This window comes from Ursus arctos, unplaced genomic scaffold, assembly GCF_023065955.2.
Source record: "Ursus arctos isolate Adak ecotype North America unplaced genomic scaffold, UrsArc2.0 scaffold_13, whole genome shotgun sequence".
NCBI classification, from domain to species: Eukaryota; Metazoa; Chordata; class Mammalia; order Carnivora; family Ursidae; genus Ursus; species Ursus arctos.
The window spans coordinates 16,199,972-16,223,794 of NW_026622797.1; the positions used below are offsets into that span (position 1 = coordinate 16,199,972).

At 37.6% G+C, this 23,823-nt stretch overlaps 1 protein-coding gene across 4 annotated transcripts in view; it reads left to right on the forward strand.

The window, feature by feature from the left end:
• LATS1 (large tumor suppressor kinase 1) overlaps positions 1-23,823 on the forward strand; it is a 48,882-nt gene that overhangs the window by 13,579 nt on the left and 11,480 nt on the right. For 3 of the 4 annotated variants that reach the window (XM_026505026.4, XM_026505024.4, XM_026505025.4), the window contains 4 exons: positions 6,458-6,946; positions 12,372-12,519; positions 18,873-20,383; positions 22,387-22,969. In XM_026505026.4, the coding sequence (XP_026360811.1) occupies positions 6,605-6,946; positions 12,372-12,519; positions 18,873-20,383; positions 22,387-22,969 (2,584 nt within the window). In that variant the 5' untranslated portion in view covers positions 6,458-6,604. Of the gene's footprint in view, positions 1-6,457; positions 6,947-12,371; positions 12,520-18,872; positions 20,384-22,386; positions 22,970-23,748; positions 23,814-23,823 lie in introns of all 4 variants that reach the window. The other variant, XM_044386418.3, reaches the window with a different exon arrangement.

A 23,823-nucleotide genomic window follows, 5' to 3' on the forward strand; every position in this document is an offset into this window, starting at 1 on the left:
TACATTAGTTTCAGGTATACTACTCAGACAACTGTGTTATGCTTCGCTTACACAATGTAGCTACCGTCTGTCACCATACAATATCATTACAATACCACTGACTATATTCTCTATGCTGTACATTTCATCTCAATGGCTTACACATCTCATAACTGGAGGCCTCTACCTCCCACTCTCCACCCATTTTGCCCATTCCCAATCCCCACCCCTCTGAGAACCATCAGTGTCTTCTCTGTGTTTATGGATTTGTTTTGTCACTTGACTTTTAGATTCCACATATAAGTGAAATCATGTGTTACTTGTCTTTGTCTGACTTATTTCACTTAGCATAATACCCTCCAGGTCCATCCATGTTGTCACAAATGGCAAGGTTTCATTCTTTTTTTTTTTTTTTTTAAGATTTTATTTATTTGAGAGAGAGAGAGAGAGAGCATGAGCAGGGAGGAGAGGAAGAAGCAGGCTCCCCGCTGAGCAGGGAGCCCAACACGGGGCTTGATCCCAGGACCTTGGAATCATGATCTGAAACAAAGGCAGACACTTACCCCACTGAGCCACCCTGGTGCCCCAATTTCATTCTTTTTTATGGCTGAGTAATATTACATTATTTATATATATATATAATACTTTGCCAAATGGCCAATAACAGCCAACATACATAAACACACACACACACACACACACACCCACACCCACACCCACACCCACACCCACACCCACATCATCCTTATCCTTTCGTCTGTCATTGGACACCTAGGTTGCTTCCATATCTTGGCTATGATGAATAATGCTGCAGTAAACATAGGGATGCTTATATCTTTTTAAATTAGTGTTCTCATTTTCTTTGAGTAAATACTCAGTAATGCAACTATTGGATTGTATGGTATTTCTATTTTTTATTTTCTGAGAAACATCCATACTGTTTTCCACCATGGTTGCACCAATTTACATTTCCACCAGCAGTTTACAAGTGTTCCTTTTTTCCCACATCCTCATCAGCACTTGCTATTTCTTGTTTTTTGATTCTAGCCATTCTGATAGGTATAAGGTGATAGCTCATTGTGGTTTTGGTTTGCATTTTCCTGATTAGTGATGTTGAGTATCTTTTCATGTATCTGTTGGCCATTTGTATATCTTCTTTGGAAAAATGTCTAGAATATGCAGTGTTAATAGTGATTGTATTTGTTTCCTGTGGCTTACATGGCAAATCACTACTAATGAGGACTTAAAAAGCATACATTTATTCTCACACCTCTGGAGGCCAGAAATCCAAAATCAGTATCACTGGCCCAAAATCAAGGTGTTGACAAGGCCACTCTCCGTCCAAGAGGCTCTAGGAGAAAAATCCGTTCCTTTCCATTTTGGCTGCTGGCATTCCTTGGCTTCTGACCACATCACTCCAGTCTCTGTCCCCTCAGACACGTTTCCTCTTCCTCTTCTGTGTGTATCCGATCTCCCCCTTCTCAGAAAACACTTGTAATTGTGTGTACTGCTTACTGAATAATCCATGATAATCTCTCAATCTCAAAATCCTTAATGACATCAGCAAAGTCCCTTTTTCCAAATAAGATAACATTTACAGATTCTAGGTATTAGAAAGTAGATATCTTTTAGGATGCCATTATTCAGCCTACTATAGTGATTCTTACTGTTGAGGGAGGTGAATTATGAGGGACTTCTGCTTTATATTATATAATATTTAAATTTTTCAATAAGGATGAATCTTCATATAATTAGAAAAAAACTAAGATTATAGTTTTTTAAGGGTAAAAAAAGGGATAAATCACTTGAATTTATTAGTTCAGCAGATATTTTTGCACTGCTTACTGTTTACCAGGCTCTGTGTTAGGAATGGAAGCAAATGGGGGCGCCTGGGTAGCGCAGTCGTTAAGCATCTGCCTTCGGCTCAGGGCGTGATCCCAGCGTTCTGGGATCGAGCCCCACATCAGGCTCTTCCGCTATGAGCCTGCTTCTTCCTCTCCCACTCCCCCTGCTTGTGTTCCCTCTCTCGCTGGCTGTCTGTCAAATAAATAAATACAATCTTAAAAAAAAAAAAAAGGGAATGGAAGCAAATGTATATTGACAGAAAAGCAAATTATGCTTATTTTGTTTTGTTTTTTCCCTTCTCTGTCAAGGAGAATGACTTTGGAAATGGTAAACTAATAATAGTAAAATGATATTAAACTTCGAGTTGAAACCCCAAATAAGTGACGTATTAATGGAATGCTTAGATGCTATGAATGAAATATAACTCAGATATTGAGAGAACTGAAACATGACGTTGCATAACCACTATTGTTAATCCTTGATCACAGAGAAATGATAGGTTGCAGAACAGGAAATGGAAAATATCTTCACTTTCAGGAAGGGCAAGAAGGGGAATTCTGTAAATTTTAGACTGGCGAGCTAAGCATGAAACCTAGAAAAATTTTATTAGTAAGCCATTAACATTTGGGGAAGCCTTCAGGAAAAACTGCTTGTCATTAGGGACCATCTTTCTTCATAAAAGCATAAGATGTGTCCATCTTAATTTCATTTATGAAGTAATTATCAGTAGATTGGGTTATGTTGTAGACAGAATATGTATCATCTTCAGCAACACAATCGATCATAAATAAGAACTGTACCACAGAGTTACTAATTATTGAGGCGAAGTCATCAGGAAATTGTACCTCTGATGGTCTGTTTCAGGACTTCATCCTTTTTCAGGCCTGCTGCAAATAGTTGTTTATGTGTATGTATAATTAACATCCGTTAAGTTTAATTTTTAAAAATAAAAAAGCATTTTCTTTTTTTGGTTGTTTGCGTTTGTTTTGTTTTGTTTTTGTGAGAAGGGAGATTGGTGGAGGGGAGCAAAGGGAGAGAGAGAATCTTAAGCAGGTTCCATTCCCAGCACGGAGCCTGACATGGGACTCAGTCTTATGACCCTGATATAGTGACCTTAGCCAAAATCAAGAGTCGTATGCTTAACTAACTGAGCCACCCAGGAGCCCCCCCAAAAGTGTTTATTTTTAACAGCTCTAAGATGTAATTTATATGCCATAAAATTTACTCATTTAAAGTATTCAATTCAGTGGTTGTTCAGGGTAGTATATTTCTAGAGCTATACAACCGTAATAGTAATCTAATTTTAAAATAGAAATGGCTTTATTTTATCTGTGGTGTTTTGAAACTTGCCCTTTTTGCTTAAGAATGTGTTATAAGGGGGCACCTGGGTGGCTCAGTCAGTTAAGCATCATCTGCCTTCAGCTCATGTTATGATCCTGGAGCCCTAGGATTGAGCCCCGCATCGAACTCCCTGCTCAGCGCAGAACCTGATTCTCCCTCTCCCTCTGCTGCTCCCTGTGCTTGTGTTCTTTCTCTTTCTCTCTGTCAAATAAATAAATAAAATATGTAAAAAAAAAAAAATATATATATATATATATATATATACGCGTTATATATATGTATGTATGTATGTTATGGGTATCTGTTCTTGTTAGTACAGATAGAATTGCATCATTCTTTTTAACATCTGCTTCATCACATATAGACGTACTGTCAGTTGCTCTCAATCACTGATGAGCATCTAGACTGATCTCATGTTTTGCCGTTATAAATGGTGTTGCAGGGAGCATCCTTCATCTCGAATACTTGTGTTCCTTTAGTTGTATTGCATCGTTCCTCATAATCCTTATTCAAGCTTTAAGGTAAACCTTGTTATTCCAAACATTTTATGCCTCAGGAGACAGTTTTTGAGAGAAATAAATACCCAAGTTCACATTGCTAAAATTAACAGAACAGGTACTTGAATAATTTTTTTGTTTTTCCGTTACTTTCTGGCACTTATAGGATTTTGACAAACTAGAGTATTATCCAGAAGCGCATGGCTAGAATTAAGAAACATTTAGGGGTACCTGGGTGGCTCAGTCAGTTAAGCATCTGACTCTTGTTTTCTGCTAGGGTCATGATCTCAGGGTGGTGAGATCAAGCGCACCCCCCCCCCATAGGGCTCCATGCTCAGTGGGGGAGTCTGCTTCAGATTCTCTTCCTATCTCTCTCCCTCTGCCCCTCCCCAACTCCTACTCGCGCTCTCTCTCTCTCTCTCTTAAATAAATAAATCTTTAAAGGAACTCGGGGTGTTTAGGAGATACATGTGTATTTCATTTGTCAACATACACATTTATTGAGCACTTACTATCTGTCAGGTTCTGATAGCATTGAAAGACAGTGGTTAGGAGACAAATAAGGTCTTCTCTTAGAGCTTTTATGTCAGTGAGGGAAGATAGACAATTAACAACTAAACAAGTAAAATAATTTTAGATAGTAATAAGTACTACTGAGAAAATAAAACAGGATAATTAGGTGACCAGTCATTGAGAGTTACTGAGGAGGTAACATAAGGCTGAGACCTAAATGACTAGAAGGATGTATTTATATTTGCCTGTAGACCTTTTTATGTAACATGAACGGTGACTACATTTATAAGAACAGAAATGGGGCACCTGGCTGGCTCAGTCGGTAGAGAATGTGACTCTTTTTTTTTTTTTTTTTTTTTTTTTTTTTTTTTTTAAGAGAGGAAGAGAGAGAGTATATCGTGCAGGGAGAGGGATGGAAGGAAAGGGAGAAAATCCCAAGTAGGCTCCATGCCCAGCAAAGAGCTGAACACGGGGCTCAATCTCACGACACTGTGATCATGACCTGAGCTGAAATCAAGAGCCACCCAGGCGCCCTGAGCATGTGACTCTTGATCTTGGGGTTGTAAGTTAGAGATTACTTAAAGAAATATAAGAATAGAAACAGGCTCCTAGTAGATGATAATTAGCAGTGTTTCACATCCTAGTGATACCACTTACAAACTGCTTTACCCAAACTCTCTGAACCTCAGTTTCCTCATGTACAAGCAGAGATAGTAAACCTTCTTCACAGGGCTACTAGGATGGTCAAATAAGGATGTAGGCAAAGTTGTTTAGTACCAGCCCATAATAGGCTCTCAGCATGTACTGAGTGGGATTTCATGATGCTCCACAGAAAGGAAACATCTTGAACACTTTCTACAGGTCACAAATAGAATGGCTTTCTTGCATTAGTGATTTCCCTATCAATGAGGATATTTAAATAGACTTCAGGTGACTGTTCTTCTAGTGTGTTTTATTTTTTAAAAAATTTTCCCAGTTTATTTTTTTATTTAAATTCAATTAATTAACATATAATGTATTATTGGTTTCAGAGGTACAGGTCTGTGATTCATCAGTCTTATATAATACCCAGTGCTCATTATATCACATGCCCTCCTTAATGTCCATCACCCAGTTATCCCATCCCTTCACCCCCCTCCAGCAAGCCTCAGTTGGTTTCCTATGATTAAGAGTCTCTTATGGTTTGTCTCCCTCTCTGGTTTCATCTTGTTTTATTTTTTCCTGTCTTCCCCTATGATCCTCTGTTTTGTTTCTTAAATTCCATGTATCAGTGAGATCATATTGTCTTTCTCTGATGGACTTATTTCACTTAGGATAATACCATCTAGTTCTATCCATGTCATTGCAAATTCTGGTGTGTTTTAGAAGACATTCATGCATTAAATGAGGAATAAGACAAGTTGTCCACGGACATCCTTTCCCCATCCTGTCATTAATAAACTTCCTGTCTCTAGAGTCCCAGTCCACAGTTGGCAAAATAAGCTCAAGCATCTGTTTCTGAAGCATGAAGGTATCTTCTGGACTAGTGGTTTTAAAAACCTTTTTAAAGCAACAGTACCCTTTCTCTAAAGAAATCTTATACTGGAAGTCTAATTTTATTTTATTTTAAGACTTAATTTATTTAGAGAGAGAATGAGTGGGAGGGGCTGAGGGAGAGAGAGAGAGAATCTCAAGCAGGCCCTGTGCTGCACATGGACTCCCAACACAGGGTCGATCTCACAACCCTGAGGTCATGACCTGAGCCCGAAACCAAGAATCAAACGCTTAACACAGCTGTGCCACCCAGGCGCCCCAAAGTCTAATTTTAAAATCTAGAACTGGAGCTGCAAGGTGAAGTTGATGAGAGGCTGTCCATTGTATCATTCACTTAGTAATCCCTTGTATCTGTATATACTTTATATGCTTACTAAGCACTCGTTTTTTTCTTTAAGTTTTTAATTTATTTACATAATCCCTACAACCAACATGGGGCTCAAACTCACAACCCTGAGATCAAGAGTTGCATGGTCTTTGAGCCAGCGAGGCACCCCAATTTACTAAGCATTCTTAAAATTATATTTTATCATCATAACCAGTACTTGATGTAATTTTATAGATTGAGAAATAGGCACAGAAAGGTTAACTAACTTTTCCTGTCTGTACAGTAATCCTTAGTGGAGCCAGAACTATAACCCAGGTCTCTACTCTGACTACTAAATCAGTGTTTGTTTTCTCCCAAACGCATGGTACTGCTCTATCAGTTAATCCCTTTATAGCTTTTTCTTTTTCTTTTTCTTTTATAGGGTTAATTATTTAGATTGTAAAGAATTTCGGCATTCCTGGGGACTTCTGCAAAGGATCTTTTTCAGTTTGGCCCAAGAGAAAGTTCTGGATCTGTCAAGTAGCTCGTAAAGAAGTCCTTTGTGTGGGTTATAAATATAGATGTTTTCATGAAGAGGAGTGAAAAGCCAGAAGGATATAGACAAATGAGGCCTAAGACCTTTCCTGCCAGTAACTACACTGGCAGTAGCCGGCAAATGTTGCAAGAAATTCGGGAATCCCTTAGGAATTTATCCAAACCATCGGATGCTGCTAAGGCTGAGCATAACATGAATAAAATGTCAACTGAAGATCCTCGACAAGTCAGAAATCCACCCAAATTTGGGACGCATCATAAAGCCTTGCTGGAAATTCGAAATTCTCTACAACCATTTGCAAATGAAACAAGTCGGAGTACTTCAGAAGTTAATCCACAAATGCTTCAAGACTTGCAAGCTGCTGGATTTGATGAGGTAGGAATTTTGAAAGACAAAAGAAAGGATTTTTCTTACCTTACACTACTACATAAGACTATTTTGGTGATCTCCTGCCGAAGTGTTTCCTTTGAGAGAATTTAACTGCGTGTACAAATTTGTGTATTCTAATCAGCAAAGAATGTTGTTTACAATTCCGTTAATTATTAAAACAAAATAATTAATTATTTCTTTAGTTTTCTCTGTGGTTCCTGGGATATTAAAGGTTAAGTCATGAAGTCAGATGGAAATGCATTTGAAGAAAGCTGCGGGGGAGGACGGAGTAGGTAGGAACGGAGGTCTCTGACTGCAATAGGAGCTCTGGGGAGCCAAGAGGCTGTGTGGAAATGACAGCTTATGAAGTTTAAGTTCATACTACAGAGATAGAAGTAGGATCAGGATTTCTTTTTCTTATTTTTTTTAAAGATTTTATTTATTTGACAGAGAGAGAGACAGCCAGCGAGAGAGGAAACACAAGCAGGGGGAGTGGGAGAGGAAGAAGCAGGCTCCCAGCAGAGGAGCCTGACGTGGGGGCTCGATCCCAGAACGCCAGGATCATGCCCTGAGCCGAAGGCAGATGCTTAACGACTGAGCCACCCAGGCGCCCCATCTTTTTTTTTTTTTTTTTTAAACCGGGATTTCATTAAGTAGCTATATGTTCACATCATTCTCAGGCCCAAATCTCAAATTCACAAAAACTAAAAATTTACATGTTGTTCAATCTGCTAGAATTTTGAAGTTTTATTTTAATGAAATTTCAGCTCATGTTAATTATGACAGATCTTTAATATTTACCTTTAGAATTCACATTGAAAGTTTTTCATAGCACATATATATTTTTAATTGTATATGTTTAGATCTATAATGTTTAGATTATAAAATTTATATTCCATAATAACTTACTTTCTGTGAGTATTTTAGGTGGCAGAAATCACTTTGGATACAAATTGCTGTGGAAATTTACCTAAATGTGAACGAGCAAGTGTTAAATTAAGTTTTCCTTTCGAAATTATAGTAACTTTTTTTGTGCTTATAAAAATACCTATTTCCTGTTAAAAATTAAAAAGTGTAAAGAATACAGTGAAAATTACCTTTAGTTCTACGTAAAGATAATTACCTTTAAAATTCTTCCATTATTGTTAATATTTTGGTGACCACATTTTCAGAGATCTCTGTGGTTAAAATTGAGAACTTAAGTATGCACTGTAGTAAAGGATTTGAAAAAGAAAGTTTCAACCAAACTATAGAGAAAAAAGATGAGTCTTTCTGGCATACCCTGTTCATTCATTTGATTAATATTATTTCCTATCATTTTTATGCTAAGTGTTCTAAAAATAATTAGATTTGCACCTGAAAATGTATAGAGAGAAAAGAGGAAAGAACCTGTGATGTTTTCCTGGTTAGTAGTTGGAGGATTAAGGAAATGGCTTAACATGGAGTTTCTCCAGAGTACTTTCTTCCTAATGTCTTAGCCAGAAGGCAAAGAAGAAAGGAAGGAATGAATCATGGCACCCGAGTGGCTTAGTCTGTTAAGCATCTGCCTTCAGCTCAGGTCTTGATCCCAGGGTCCAGGGATTGAGCCCTGCCCCCCCACATCAGGGCCTGCAGGCCCCAAATTGCATGCCCCCCCCATAGAGCTACCTGCTCAGTGGGGAGTCTGCTTCTCCTTCTGCCCCTCCCCTCCACTCATGCTCTCTCTCTTGCTCTCTCTCAAATAAATAAATGAAATCTTAAAAAAAAAAAAAAGGAATGAATCATTGCCCTTATTCTTTCCCTGTTATATATTGCTAGGGAAAGAGAGTTTTAAAAAATCACATGGCTAGAAAGGCCCTTAAGTGGTCATATGTTATGTCAGGCAAGTCACCTCAGTGGATACCTGTTTCTGGAGCTCTTACTACGTGTGAACCCTTCGATCAGTATAGAAAGTCATACCAAACATAGTCTATTCCTTTAAGGAACTTAAAAATTCTTTCTAATGTAGGTAGTTTTAAGAAATCTAAAGCAGGAGTCAATGCTCTATTCCTTTTTTTATTTTTAAGCATAATCGGCATACAATGTTATATTAGTTTCAGGTATATAACATGTTGATTCCACAGTTCTGTAGACAGTTCTATACATTACGCAGTGCTCACCACCGTATGTGTAGTCACCATCTGTCACCATACAATGTTATTACAATATTATTGAGTATATTCTGTGTGCTGTACTTCCATCTTCATGACTTACTTATTTTATAAATGGGACTTCGTATGTCTTAATACTCTTTATCTATTTCGCTCATCCCCCAACCCACCGCCCCACTAGCGACCAACACTTTGTGCTCTGTATTTAAGAGTCTGGTTTTTTGTTTGTATGTTCATTTGTTTTGTTTCTTAGATTCCACTTGGAAGTGAAATCATATGGTATATTAGTCTTTCTCTGACTTACTTCACTTAGGTCAGTGCCCTATTCTTTATCTGTTGGCAATAATAACAATAATTGCTTTGCATTACAAAGATATGTTAGCTTTATTACAATCACACATTTCACAGTTGTCAGCTTGACACTAATAACCCCTTAAGCAAGGTTGCTTTACTAAAAGCATTTAGACATGTATCCATTCTCGTTTGTCCAAATAATGAAGTTAGGGTATTATTTGTTCCCACGGTGATAAAAAGAATATGGCAGTTTATTCTGCTGCCTCCTTGAATCGCTCATTCTGATAGCTTCTCATTATATTGCAGAATTTGTTTAAAATCCTAACTTGGTACTTTAAAATTTTTCTTTTTTAGGATTTTATTTATTTATTTGACAGAGAGAGAGACAGCCAGCGATAGAGGGAACACAAGCAGGGGGAGTGGGAGAGGAAGAAGCAGGCTTCCAGCGGAGCAGGGAGCCTAATGCAGGGCTCGATCCTAGGACCCTGGGATCATGACCTGAGCCGAAGGCCGACGTTTAACGACTGAGCCACCCAGGCACCCCTAAAAAACTTGGAAAAAAAATTTTTTTTATCCAGTTTTCACTTCGTTATTTTATCGTTTCATAAACCCCGTCTGTTCCTTTAGCTATGTTGGGTTCAAGGCTGTTGCAGTATTTTGAGAATGTTTCTAGTGGTCTGTAAAATTAAAACCTCAGGTATTTCAAGATTAGTTTCTTTGTAGGAATAAATCTTAAACAGAATTGATGTGTTCTTGGGGCACACAAATCTACAATCACTGGAGTGTATTTTTGCTGCTAAGCATGGAAAAAACCATAGTAATGTGGACACAATGTTTTCTTATCACATAAGACTTCTCTTCCAAAGTACTGATTTAAGAGTGCTCCTTTTCACACTGGCACCAACACCCCCACTTACAGAACTCGGTTGATTTTGTTAACAGATGCGAAAAACATTTTAACATACAGCAATAATTATTCAAAAATAAAAGCCAGCATAATAATCACCAGCTGAAATTCTAGTGCATTTAACAAAAATATGGTTCCCATATTGATAAAGGATGGTGGATGCGAGTTTTCTTACCAAGTGAGATGACACTGCCATGTGGTAGTAGCATAAATACAGTTCATTTCGCTTAACCAGTTTTAAAGTTAAGTACTCCCTATTGAATTTTAATTTGGAGTGATTTGAATTATTTTAAATTTGTACACAAAGTGAGACATTAATTCCTTTGTATCTCACTGCAAACTTGCAGAAATCTTATTGGCATAAAATGTGGTCCCACTGTACTTTTGTATCAGTTAAGGATTGAGTTTGGTTGTTTTTAACAAAAATCCAAATAATAATGCTTTAAACAAAATAGTGACTCAGTTTATATAGCTAGCATTGGTCCACTCTCTTAAAGATGTCAGAACCTAGGACTCTTATGAATTTCTTGAATGTTCCTTCTTGATGGCATCATGCTGTAGCACAGATGTCAGATCTGTCATCTAGGAAACAGGATACAGGAAGTACTCGTACCTAAATCAGGAACAGCAACATTTTTCCAGAAACCCTTGCTTTTGTTTCATTGTCAGAATTGTCATATGGTCACTGTAGCTATAAGGAAGAATTCTTCCAACAAAATCAATAACTTTTTCTAGGAAAGGGAGTCTTTGCCATACCCCCCCCTTTTTTTTAAGGTTTTATTTATTTATTTGAGAGCGCGAGAGAGAGCAAGAGCAGAGGGGAGGGACAGAGGAAGTAGTAGAGGGAGAAAGACTCCTCGCTGAGCAAGGAATCTGCCAACGTGGGGCGCAATCCCAGGACCCTGGGATCATGATCTTAGCCGGAGGCAGATGCTTAACCAACTGAGCCACCTAGGTGCCCCTGTCACAACCTTTTTTTTTTTTTTTTTTTTGGTTAGTCTCACCCTAGTCATTTCATTAGAAGGATCGTCTGTCAGTAGCCTGTTCACCCACTAGTCTTACTATTCCATTCCCATTTTGAAATATTGCTTGAAATACTAGCTCCTCTAAGGCAAGTAAATAGCTGCTGCTTTCTTGAAAAAAGCTTATCCATATGTATTCTGAATGTTAATGTATGATTTATGTTTACATTTAAAGGGCAAGGAGCAGAGCAGGAGGACGACCCACATCTAATCTCCAGGCACTGTGCTTATGTGTTTTTACATGTTTTCTTATTTAGGCCTCACATCAGTTCTGTGAGTGTATTGCAGATGAAGAATTTGAGCTCTAAACTGTTAAATAATTTGCCAAAGTTCACACAGTTCTGAAGGGGAGCGTGTAAATAAATCTACAGTCACTGGAGTGCATTTTTGCTCCTAAGCGTAAAAAACGAAGCATAGTAATGGAACTCAAACTCACTTCTGTTGATTCCAGACTCTGCTTTTTCATCATACCATGTAGCCTCCTAAAGTCTTCATCACATAATCATATACAGTCTGTGTTTTTCTTACACCGTTTGTCCTAGATTTATGTCCTTGTAAATAATGGTCTCTGAAAATGTAAGCTCTAAGAGGATGGAAATCAGAATTATGTAGCTTTTACTAGTAAACAGTGACAAAGGTGCTTACCAAAATGTTTTAATGATAGAAAAGAGTGGTTTCCATTATTTTGACTGATAACTTTTTAACAATCTGATAGTCTTTGTTTGTATAAGGATGAAATCAAGAATGAGAAATAATCAGTTACGTTGTTACGACTGTCCCCAGAAGTTAATCCTATAAGAAGACAGTGATATGTTACATAAAGGTGAAAATATTAAAGAAACATTTGAAGAATTGGAGCATTTGTTTTCTTTTTTTACAAACAGGATTATTTGTAGTTTTACAAGCCATTAATATTATGGTTTGGGGCCCTGTTCTTCATAATTATGAATTTCTCTAGTGAAGCTCATAGAGCTCATTAGATAGTGTTCTTTCTCTCTTAATTAATTATAAGATTTTTAAAAAATTTTTTTCAATTATAAGATTGAAACTTTGTTTCTTTTTTTTAAACTTCATACCAGGATATGGTTATACAAGCTCTTCAGAAAACTAATAACAGAAGTATAGAGGCAGCAATTGAATTCATTAGTAAAATGAGTTACCAAGATCCTCGCCGGGAACAGATGGCCGCAGCAGCTGCCAGACCTATCAATGCCAGCTTGAAACCAGGTGATGAATCAAACATTTTTTTCTCATTTCTTATAGTATTGTCTTAAAATATTTATCTATGTCAGCTCTTTAGTCTTAGAAAGTGTTAAAAGTATCGCAGTAAGGGAAAGTCTCAAGTCCGGGTAATAGCATGATAGTGTTACACCAAAGCGAGTTTGAGGATGGAGCCCTTAAAGTTTCATAAGTAATTCTGATAAGCAGCCTTCAAGGTTGAAAAGTACTTGTTTGGTTATACTGAAGCTGAAATATTTCTTTTTTACCACAGATATCATATTCAAACTATTTTTTTTTCTTTTTATAATTTTGTTTTATTATAAGAGTGAAAGATGTTCACCACAGAATATTTAGAAAGGAAAAAGGAAAAAGAAGACACCACTATTAATACCTACAAGATTTTGGTGTGTTTTGTTTCTTAGTCTTTTTTCCTGCGGAAAACCTGAGTGGGTTTTGACCTAATCAAGGACATCAGAAAAAACCTCCCTGTGAAACTAATAGTAGAGTTGATAGCTGAAGAAAGACTAAGGTTAATGGGAAGGGTTTGGTGAGGAAGGGTGTCCCTATGTATGGCCTGTTTGGCAGGTTTTGGTGCTACACTGGAAGAACTGAAAGTGGCCAGGGCACTGAAAACAAGAGTATGCAATAGGACTGGAGAAATACATAGGGCCTGACTATGCAGGACTGTCTGTTGATCTTATCCTAAGAGCAGCAGGAAGTTAGGGAAACTTCAAGCAGGGTAATGATATGATTAGATTTGTGTTTCAAAAAGATGGCTGCAGTGGATAAGAATGGATTGGGGGTTGGGTATTGGGATAGACTGGATAAGAGATACGGTAGTTCCCAGGAAACAAAGGTTATTAAGACTGGAAGAAGGTAGGAGAGAAAAGTGAATGAATTAAGAGAGATGAGAGGGGTAAAGTTGACAAGGACATGGTGATAGATTACATATGAGGGGTGATAATGGGCAGGAATGACTCTTAGGCTTCTGGTGCAAAAACATAGATGCAGTATGGTGATAACCCACATTTAAAAGCAAATGCTAAGAGAGAACAGGGGTTGGTGGAAAAAGATCATAAGGCTGGTTTTTGACATCAAGTTGAGTTAGGTTCATTGAGTTATCCAAGTGAAGATGTCATCTAGGGAGCTGGATATATATATATATATATATATATATATATATATATATATACACACACATACACACACACACACAATTAGCCTTGTATATGAAATAGGTCACTAAGGGAGATAATGTAGACAATAATGACAAGATGTTCTAGAACCAAGCCTATTAATCAGTAGCTGTCAGGAGAGGATAAGCCTGCAAGGACAGAAGAATTAACTGAAGAGGAAGGAAAAAAACCAACAGTGTCTTGAAAGAAAAGGGTATTTTATAAAATTATTAATCTGTAATGAATTGAAAATTTAAAAAGTAAAAGATCTTCAGCAGATAAGAAGCATACTCTTGCTAATGTCCTCACTCAACCCTCACAGAAAAACTTCTCAAAGTGTTGTTTATACATGAATTCTTGATCTCACATCCATTTATTCCTTAGCCCACTCCAATCTGAATTATGTTCCCATGACTGAACAGAAACAAGTTACCCCATGTATTATGGGCTGAATTGAGTCCTCCCTCCACCAAATTCAGGAAGTCCTAATTCTAGTACCTCAGAATTTGACTGTATTTGTAGACAGGGTCTTTAAGAAGGCAGTTAAGGTTAAATAAGGTCATTTAGGGTGGCCCCTAATTTTATAAAATACAATAACGATGAATTATTCCAAAATTTAAATTTAAAATGACATTGGGGCCCCTGGGTGGCTCAGTCGTTAAGCGTCTGCCTTCGGCTTAGGACGTGAACCCAGAATCCTGGGATCGAGCCCTGCATAGGGCTCCCTCCTCTGCTGGGAGCTTCTTCCTCTCCCACTCCCCCTGCTTGTGTTCCTTCTCTCGCTGGCTGTCTCTCTCTCTGTCAAATAAATAAATAAAATCTTTAAAAAAATAAATAAATAAATTTAAAATGACATATATAAGTCCACATATTTTATTATTACATTTAACAGACATAAAATGTCACTGTTAGATTTCTATAAAAATTTCTAAGTTTTTGTTCTCCACTTCCATACTTACAGTGGACTAGTAACAACATTTTGAGGTAGTGCTCTATATGAGAATGGAGGGAGAGCCTTGTGCGTTTGTTTTAAGGCATGTTTAAAAGTTAATTGCGAAACTTCAGTTAAGAGAAAGAAATTAAATATTCTAGAGAAAAGGATCAAGTAAGGTTCCTAAGAAGCCAGGAAAAGAAAGAATCCAAAGCATAGGATGAGAGATTATTAGCCTTATAGAGGAAGAGGAATCAACCATTTTGCTCTAGTAGGAACAAACAGGCCTAGGTTATGTGGGGCAGATAAAGGGAGTTCCTTTCTGAGGCTGAAAGGAAAAAAAAAAAAAACTGAAGGTTTTCTCTGAAGTGTAAAATCAGGTCTTCTGCTGAGAGTAATGGGACAGGCAATTTGAGGAGACCCAGGATTAGAGAGAGTTGTAGTGGAGACCAGAAGAAACAGTAGGATTTCCTGGCAGTGCTAAAGCCATTTAATGATGCCGGTCATTGAATTTATGGTGGAATCCAACTACACTTTACATCACCTTTTCTAGCAGGCATGAAAAAAAGTAGGTAGCTGCTATCATCTGTGACTAGAGTTCTAAACAAGTACAAAATAAGATAGATAAAGGGAGGACAGAATATTGCTGAAAGCGTGATTTAAATCCTTAATCAGGGGGGTGGGGGAATGGGATAGACCAGTGATGGGTAGTAAGGAGGGCACGTATTGCACGGTGCACTGGGTGTTATACGCAACTAATGAATCATCGAACTTTACATCATAAACCAGGGATGTACTGTATGGTGACTAACATAATATAATAAAAAAACATTAAAATATTTTTTAAAATAAATAAATAAATCCTTAATCAGGGCATATTCCTCCTCTGCTGTTAGGGACTTTTCTTTTTGCTTTTTTTTTTTTAAGATTTTATTTATTTATTTGACAGAGAGGGAGAGGGAATACAAGCAGGGGGAGTGGGAAAGGGAGAAGCAGGCCTCCTGCTGAGTGGGGAGCCCGATGTGGGGCTCAATCCCAGAACCCTGGGATCATGACCTGAGCTTAAGGCAGACCCTTAACGACTGAGCCACCCAGGTGCCCCGGTTAGTGGCTTTTCATTCCTTCCAGACTCCTCTTGATGGCTTTGCTGCAGTCAGACTTCCTCCAGTACCCCACTTCCCCACATTTACTGCTCTCCAGCCATGCTGAATTTCTTTTTGTTCTTGGAAAATACCAAGCTCCCACCTCAGGACCTTTACCTAGTCTTAGATCATATGTCATCTCCTTGGTGGAGCCTTTTCTGACTACTGAATCTCATCCCTTTTATCTTCCTGTTACTTTCTACCATTTAACACCAATTATGGTTCCTCCATAGGATTTATCATACCCAGATGTTACCTTGTTTTTTATTTATTACCTTGTTGTCGGTCTTCTCCCCCAAGAATGGAGGTTCCCTGGGGCCACAGGTATTTGTTCACCACTGTACTTGGATTGCTAGATGCTCAATAAAAATTGAATGAATGAATGAATGAATGAATGAATGAATGAATGAGGGGAGGAGAAAAGGAATGCAGAGGGGAGAAAGAAGTAGCGGACCATGGGTTTAGATTAGCTGAACTGTCACATAAAGAAAGTGGACGACTAATGAAGTAGGGATATGGAGGTCTTGATGAGGTTGAAAAATGCTTGTAGTGGTAGTTAAACACGAAAGGAGGGTTGTAGTCCAGGTGTATAAACCTTAAAGAAATTATTTTGAAAAAAGCAGATATGGGTAATATCAAAATTAGAAATATGATTTTAGGAGTGATATTGCAGGTCAAGGGAAAGAGGTCAAGAAACTGAGAGGTGAGGGTGATGGATGATTTGTCCATGGGGATGTTGAAGTTATAGAATGTTGGCAGGGCTTAGGGTAGACTGAATGTCAAAACTATGAGTGAATGAGGACGAGCAAATAAGAGTTCATTAAATGAGAGGAATGAATGTGGCCTCCCAAATAGAATGAGTATCCAAAGAGCTGGCTTTTTAAAAAAGAGTATGAAGGAATAATAAGAGGTAGAATCCCACCTTTAGCCCAGTTTATTTTTTAATTAATTAATTAATTAATTAATTAATTATTTTGGAAAGGGAGAGAGAGGGGAAGGTGGGAGGGGCAGACGGGGAGAGAGAGAATTTCAAGCAGGCTTTGTGCCGGGCACAGAGCCCAATATGGGGCTCGATCTCACAACCCTGAGATCATGACCTAAGCTGAAATCACAGTCGGATGCTTAACCGACTGAGCCACCCAGGGGCCCCTAGCCCAGTTTATTTTTAAAGAAAACCTTAATTGCAAAGGGCTGAAAAGAAAGTAATGTCAGCAGGAGATAACCAGCTTTAAGGAGTTGGTGGGAAAGCCTGGAGCAGACGTTGGTGATATAGGAGCATTTGTTGGTTATAGAACGGAGCATGTCTGAGGGGGCAATAGTGGGAGGGTTTGGGAAGTGGGAGAACATGGAGAGGTTTATGAGAGGTGCAGAACAGAGATGGCAGTATACTCTAGGCTGGCGGAGACTTAAAATTTAACTGGTAAGAAGCTGGGTGAGTGAATACTTGTTGTATTTAGCCCTAGCTGACTATCTGAGGAAGGTGAAACAGCTTGGTGGCCAGAGGACTTGCCTAGGTTGCCTGGAGTGATGACTTTTCTTGAAGTCATAGGCCCAGCATGCTGCCCAGCCTCGATGAAACAGTGTTAAACTGTACATTCTGAACATTTAACTATGTTTCCTCATATGTGTTTTGTTTTGAATGTTGGTAAGTGTTTTATGTTTTATGTATTTACATCTGTAAATCTTTACTGTATATTCTCTCTCTGGAGTATATTATTTATATGTATTGCATTTCATACAAACTTGTTTTATGTATTTTTTTTAAAGATTTTATTTATTTATTTGAGGGAGAGGGAGAGCACACACAAATCATGGGGAGAGGCAGAGGGAGAGGGAGAAGCAGACTCAACACTGAGTAGAAAGCCCAACGTGAGGCTCAATCCCAGGACCCTGGGATCATGACTCAAGCCAAAGGCAGACACTTAACCAACTGAGCCACCTAGGTGCCCCTCTTTTATGTATTTTTAAATGTGTTAAAGATCTTTTTTCAAGTGGTCAGACTATTTTAAATACTTTGATTTTGGGGGGCTATCATTTATTTTCTTTCCTATTTCATTTATTCGGAAATTCCAGTAAAGAGAAACTGTAAAATCTATACGTTATTTAGTGTCCAGCTAATTATCTCCTGGTGTCTTTGAAATATATTTAAAAGTAGTAGTTGTATCAAAATTACAAATGGACACATCCTTTGGCTCAATAATGCCACATCTGATAATTTATCTACTTAACTTTTATATATGAAATGATATCTGGGAGTGCCTGGATGGCTCAGTCGGTTAAGTGTCTGCCTTCGGCTCAGGTCATGATCTCAGGGTCCTGGGATTGAGCCCCACATTGGGCTCCCTCCTCAGTGGGGAGTCTGCTTCTCCCTCTGCCTCTGTCCCTTCTCCCTACTCATGTTCTCTCTCTGCCAAATAAATAAAATCTTTATTTAAGAAAAATGGTATCTATACAAAATTTTTCATTGCTTTTTTTTTCTATAGCAAAAAATTAGAAACAACCTTAATATTCTTCAGTAGGGAAACTGATTAAATTTGGGTATATTTAGGCGCCTTAGTGGCTCAGTCGGTTAAGTGGCTGACTTTTGATCTCAACTCAGGTCTTGATCTCAGGGTCATGAGTTCAGGCCCCACATGGGGCTCCATGCTGGGTGTGAAGCCTGCTTTAAAAAAAATTAAATTTGGGTACATCCATACAGTGGAAAACTGTGGTAACACTTTTTAAAAGTAAGCAAACACTTTATATACTGATACAGAACCTTCAGTATTTTAATGAGAAGAGACAGTAGTCTACGTAGGAGGTATACTATTGACTTGCATATCCCTAAAATATCTTACTGATGACATTGGTTACCTTCAAGAAAGGAAGTTGGTTGGCTAAGGGTCAGAGGTGGGTATATCTTTGTACTATCAAATTCTGAGTTATGAGAATGTATTACCTAGTCAAGTAAAAATTTGAAAGATAACATAAAACCACTTAACTGAAATTTGATTTTTATAATTCTCCAAAAGAGAATTACCATTTTAGCTATGTCAGAATTCCAAGGTAATTTTTTCAAAAGTAAGAGGTTAAAAACATGTGTTTTTTTTTTTCTCTGTTTTATGACCATAGGGAGTGTGCAACAATCAGTTAACCGCAAACAAAGCTGGAAAGGTTCCAAAGAATCCTTAGTTCCTCAGAGACATGGCCCACCACTAGGAGAAAGTGTGGCCTATCGTTCTGAAAGTCCCAACTCGCAGACAGATGTAGGAAGACCTTTGTCAGGCTCTGGTATAACAGCTTTTGCTCAAGCTCACCCTAGCAATGGACAAAGAGTGAACCCCCCACCACCTCCTCAAGTACGGAGTGTCACTCCTCCACCACCTCCCAGAGGCCAGACTCCTCCTCCAAGAGGTACAACTCCACCTCCCCCCTCATGGGAACCAAACTCTCAAACAAAACGCTATTCCGGGAACATGGAATATGTAATCTCTAGAATCTCTCCTGTTCCACCTGGAGCCTGGCAGGAGGGCTATCCTCCACCACCTCTGAACACGTCCCCAATGAATCCTCCTAATCAGGGACAGAGAGGCATTAGTTCTGTTCCTGTTGGCAGACAACCAATCATCATGCAGAGTTCCAACAAATTTAACTTTCCACCAGGAAGACCTGGAATTCAGAATGGTAGTGGTCAAACTGATTTTATGATACACCAAAATGTTCCTGCTGGCACTGTGAATCGGCAGCCACCCCCTCCATATCCTCTGACCCCAACTAATGGACAAAGCTCTTCTGCTTTACAAACAGGGGGATCTGCTGCTCCTTCATCATATACAAATGGAAATATTCCCCAATCTATGATGGTGCCAAATAGAAACAGTCATAACATGGAACTTTATAACATGAATGCACCTGGACTGCAAACAACTTGGCCTCAGTCATCTTCTGCTCCAGCCCAGTCATCCCCAAGCAGTGGGCATGAAATCCCTACATGGCAACCTAACATACCAGTGAGGTCAAATTCCTTTAATAATCCATTAGGAAATAGAACAAGTCATTCTGCTAATTCTCAGCCTTCAGCTACAACAGTCACTGCTATTACACCAGCTCCTATTCAACAGCCTGTGAAAAGTATACGCGTGTTAAAACCAGAGCTACAGACTGCGTTAGCACCTACACACCCTTCTTGGATACCGCAGCCAATTCAAACGGTTCAGGCTAGTCCTTTTTCTGAGGGTACCACTTCAAATATGACCGTTATGCCTCCTGTTGCTGAAGCTCCAAACTATCAAGGTCCACCTCCACCTTATCCAAAACACCTGCTACACCAAAACCCGTCTGTTCCTCCGTACGAGTCAATCAGCAAATCTAGCAAAGAGGATCAGGCGAGCATGCCCAAGGAAGATGAGAGTGAAAAAAGTTATGAAAATGTTGATAGTGGGGATAAAGAAAAGAAACAGATTACCACCTCACCTATCACTGTTAGGAAAAACAAGAAAGATGAAGAACGAAGGGAATCTCGTATTCAAAGTTACTCTCCTCAGGCATTTAAATTCTTTATGGAGCAACATGTAGAAAATGTACTCAAATCTCATCAGCAACGTCTACATCGTAAAAAACAATTAGAGAATGAAATGATGCGGGTAAAACCTTTTAAAATGCCCATTTTTATGCTTGATCATCTATTTGCTTATTCTTTATTTTAAAATATGGGTTCAGTATTTTTCCTTCTTTTAATAGCTAAATATATTACCAGTTACTTAAAAGTCAGTAAATTAAAGTACTTTTGATTATACCATTTTATTTTAGTATTTCAAGATTTACTCAGAATTTTGTGGAATAAGGTTCTAATAAATTAAGAAAAATATAATTTATAGTGTGCTGTTTAGATGTACATAATCCCTTTATATGGAAATTGGAGCCAGGGTTATTTTCTAGGTTTTACACATTATCTTACAACATTTTAAAATAAGCTAGAAGTATCTGGGTCCCATCTCTTGCTACACTTAGAAACATCTGTTTTTACTTACAGTAGTTTTGGGGCTTTATTCAGCAGGTTTATTCATTTGGTTGGTCTCATTTGAAAGTGTCAAAGACCTGTCCCTTCAGTTATTTCCTCTTCTAATTTCATTTTTATAATGTACTGGAAAATGTGCTGAAAATTTTAAACGACTAAAAAGGAGACCAGAATTAGTGCTAACTCATTTTAGATGAATCTGTGTTGTGATTCCATATATATATATCTTCATTAGAGATTACAGTGGTATTATCATTGTTAATATTTTTGTCACATGTTTACAGTTCAAAGGTTGACTCCCAATCTTACATCTATCACTCAGAATCCAGGAGGCTTAAATTTGTGATAAAACTTGTTCATATAACTTGAGAGCCATTCTTTTAAGATAATATTTCTAAATTTGATTTCATGGTTATGTTATTCCTGTTATAAATTGAACTTTCTTAGATGAGAAATACCATGATAATCTGTATGACTTATCCGTATTTTAGCTCTTAGGATTTCTTACTAAAGTCTGTCTGTATGTATTTTCTTAGTTTATTTTTCCTTTTTCCTCTTCACTTTCACTAATAGCTGATTTAAACTTTTATGGTGTTGGAAGCTTTGCTGACTTCTGTAGCCTCCATTACTGTGTAGGCAAGTAAGATTTTAAGAGAAACAGTTCTAAGTCTGGCATGCCACCCTTCTTAAAAGATTTTGCATGCAAATGCGCATCCTAACAGAAGCATGAGGTTGCTATATTCTAATTAGGCTTGCATTTCTAGAATTAGACTCTACTTCTTTAATTCCTTTTCTGTTTAAATCCTTAAATTAGTTCTTTATTGAACTAGCCAAAAATAAACTTCCTTCTAAATCCAGGTAGTCCAGGTCTACTCAGAAGTTGGCTTTTTTTAATCTGTTTTGCTATCTTCATAGGTCACACTGACTATTTGAAATGTTCCAAAATGTCTAAAAGATACCTTATAATCAAACAAGTTGTCCCTTTTAAGTAAGGTAGGAGAAAGCCTTTGCATTGTGCATTAGTGGTGGCTGTGAGTCCTACCCTTATTCTAATGCCTGAGAAGAATAAAAGAAAGATGAAAGATGGACTATTAATGAGTGATTAGGTTAGAGAAGATGTTCTTTTGTTCTTAATACATCAATTTTTTAGAATAAATGAATCTGGATGGGAAGAGGTTTTTTTTTCATGAAAGGTAAAATAGGAAGAATATTTTAATCCTAGGCATTCCACAAGAGAAGCATATAATGAAGGCAATTTAATCACATAATTTGGGGTGAATATGCATGGAGAGATAGATGAGGATGCATGTTAACAGATGTTTGGTTATTGCACATTGGGAACTTTTTGGGGGGTGCATTAGAAAGCAGTTGAGGGCTGACCATTGGTATTGTCTTCTTGCTCTCCACAGCAGAATCTGCATATATACTCACCTTTGTATATCCTGTTAACTATCCCTTAAGCTGCACTTTTGATAATTAATTTTCTCTGAAGTATATTCTAGATTTCTAACATGCTTTTTTAAAAATTATTATGCATTTAACCTTATATGCCTGAATTTTTTCCAAACTGTTTTTTAATATTTGGTATAGAAGATAATTCCTCATTTAACCTTTAGTTTATTTGCCTAGGTTGGATTATCTCAAGACGCGCAGGATCAAATGAGGAAGATGCTTTGCCAAAAAGAGTCTAATTACATCCGTCTTAAGAGGGCTAAAATGGACAAGTCTATGTTTGTGAAGATAAAGACACTAGGAATAGGAGCATTTGGTGAAGTCTGTCTAGCAAGAAAAGTAGATACTAAGGCTTTGTATGCAACAAAAACTCTTCGAAAGAAAGATGTTCTGCTTCGAAATCAGGTTGCTCATGTGAAAGCAGAGAGGGATATCCTGGCCGAAGCTGACAATGAATGGGTAGTTCGTCTATATTATTCATTCCAAGATAAGGACAATTTATACTTTGTAATGGACTATATTCCTGGGGGTGATATGATGAGCCTATTAATTAGAATGGGCATCTTTCCAGAAAATCTGGCACGATTCTACATAGCAGAACTTACCTGTGCAGTCGAAAGTGTTCATAAAATGGGTTTTATTCATAGAGATATTAAACCTGATAATATTTTGATTGATCGTGATGGTCATATTAAATTGACTGACTTCGGCCTCTGCACTGGCTTCAGATGGACACATGATTCTAAGTACTATCAGAGTGGTGAGTAAAATCATAAAATTTGTACATACTAATATGGTTTATTAATGCAATAAGATATAAAATGGTATTATCACTGGGTGAAAGCCAGAAGTCCTGGTTTCAAGTCTTGACTGTCAGATAAATGTGAGTGAAACCTTTAGACGCCTAGACTTATAAAATGAAAGAATGTTTTAGATTCAGTTATTTCTAAATATTATTAATATTTTTGAGTTAATCTCTTTACATTAATTTGAAATATGTTAACTTGAAATATGTCAGACAAATAACATTTTAAAAATAATTTTTTGAAATGAAGCCCCATACCTGCCATTCAGCTTAAGAACCAGATTATTAGTACTTTTGAAGCCCCTTACAATTGCTTCCCCTTTTCTCCTTCACAGAGGTAACCATTATTTCAGAACTCTGTGATCGGTTCTTTACTTTTCTCTATACTTTTTTCACATATGTCTGTAACCCTGAACCAATGGTATTTCATTTTGTCTTTTCTTGTATCTTTATTTATATGTAATCATTCTATATGTATTCTTCTATGTTCATTTTCTTTAATATGTTTGAGGTTGATCTATATTACTGCATATGACATCTATTTTCACTACTATTTAGGATTCCATTGTATCACTGTTACACAACTTATTTAAATTTAAACACTTTATATACACAATATCACTGTGAGGCAGGATAAAGAAACTGAGGCTTATTTAGATGAAGTAACTTGCCCAAGGTCAGACGGAAAAGAAGTATAAGGGCTAGGCTTTGAACCCAGGTTTGTCTGATTACAGGGCCCATGTTATTTCTACTACACCACACTGCCTCACCAAGATCCCTTCAAAGCGCTAATGGAAGTGTAAGTCGAT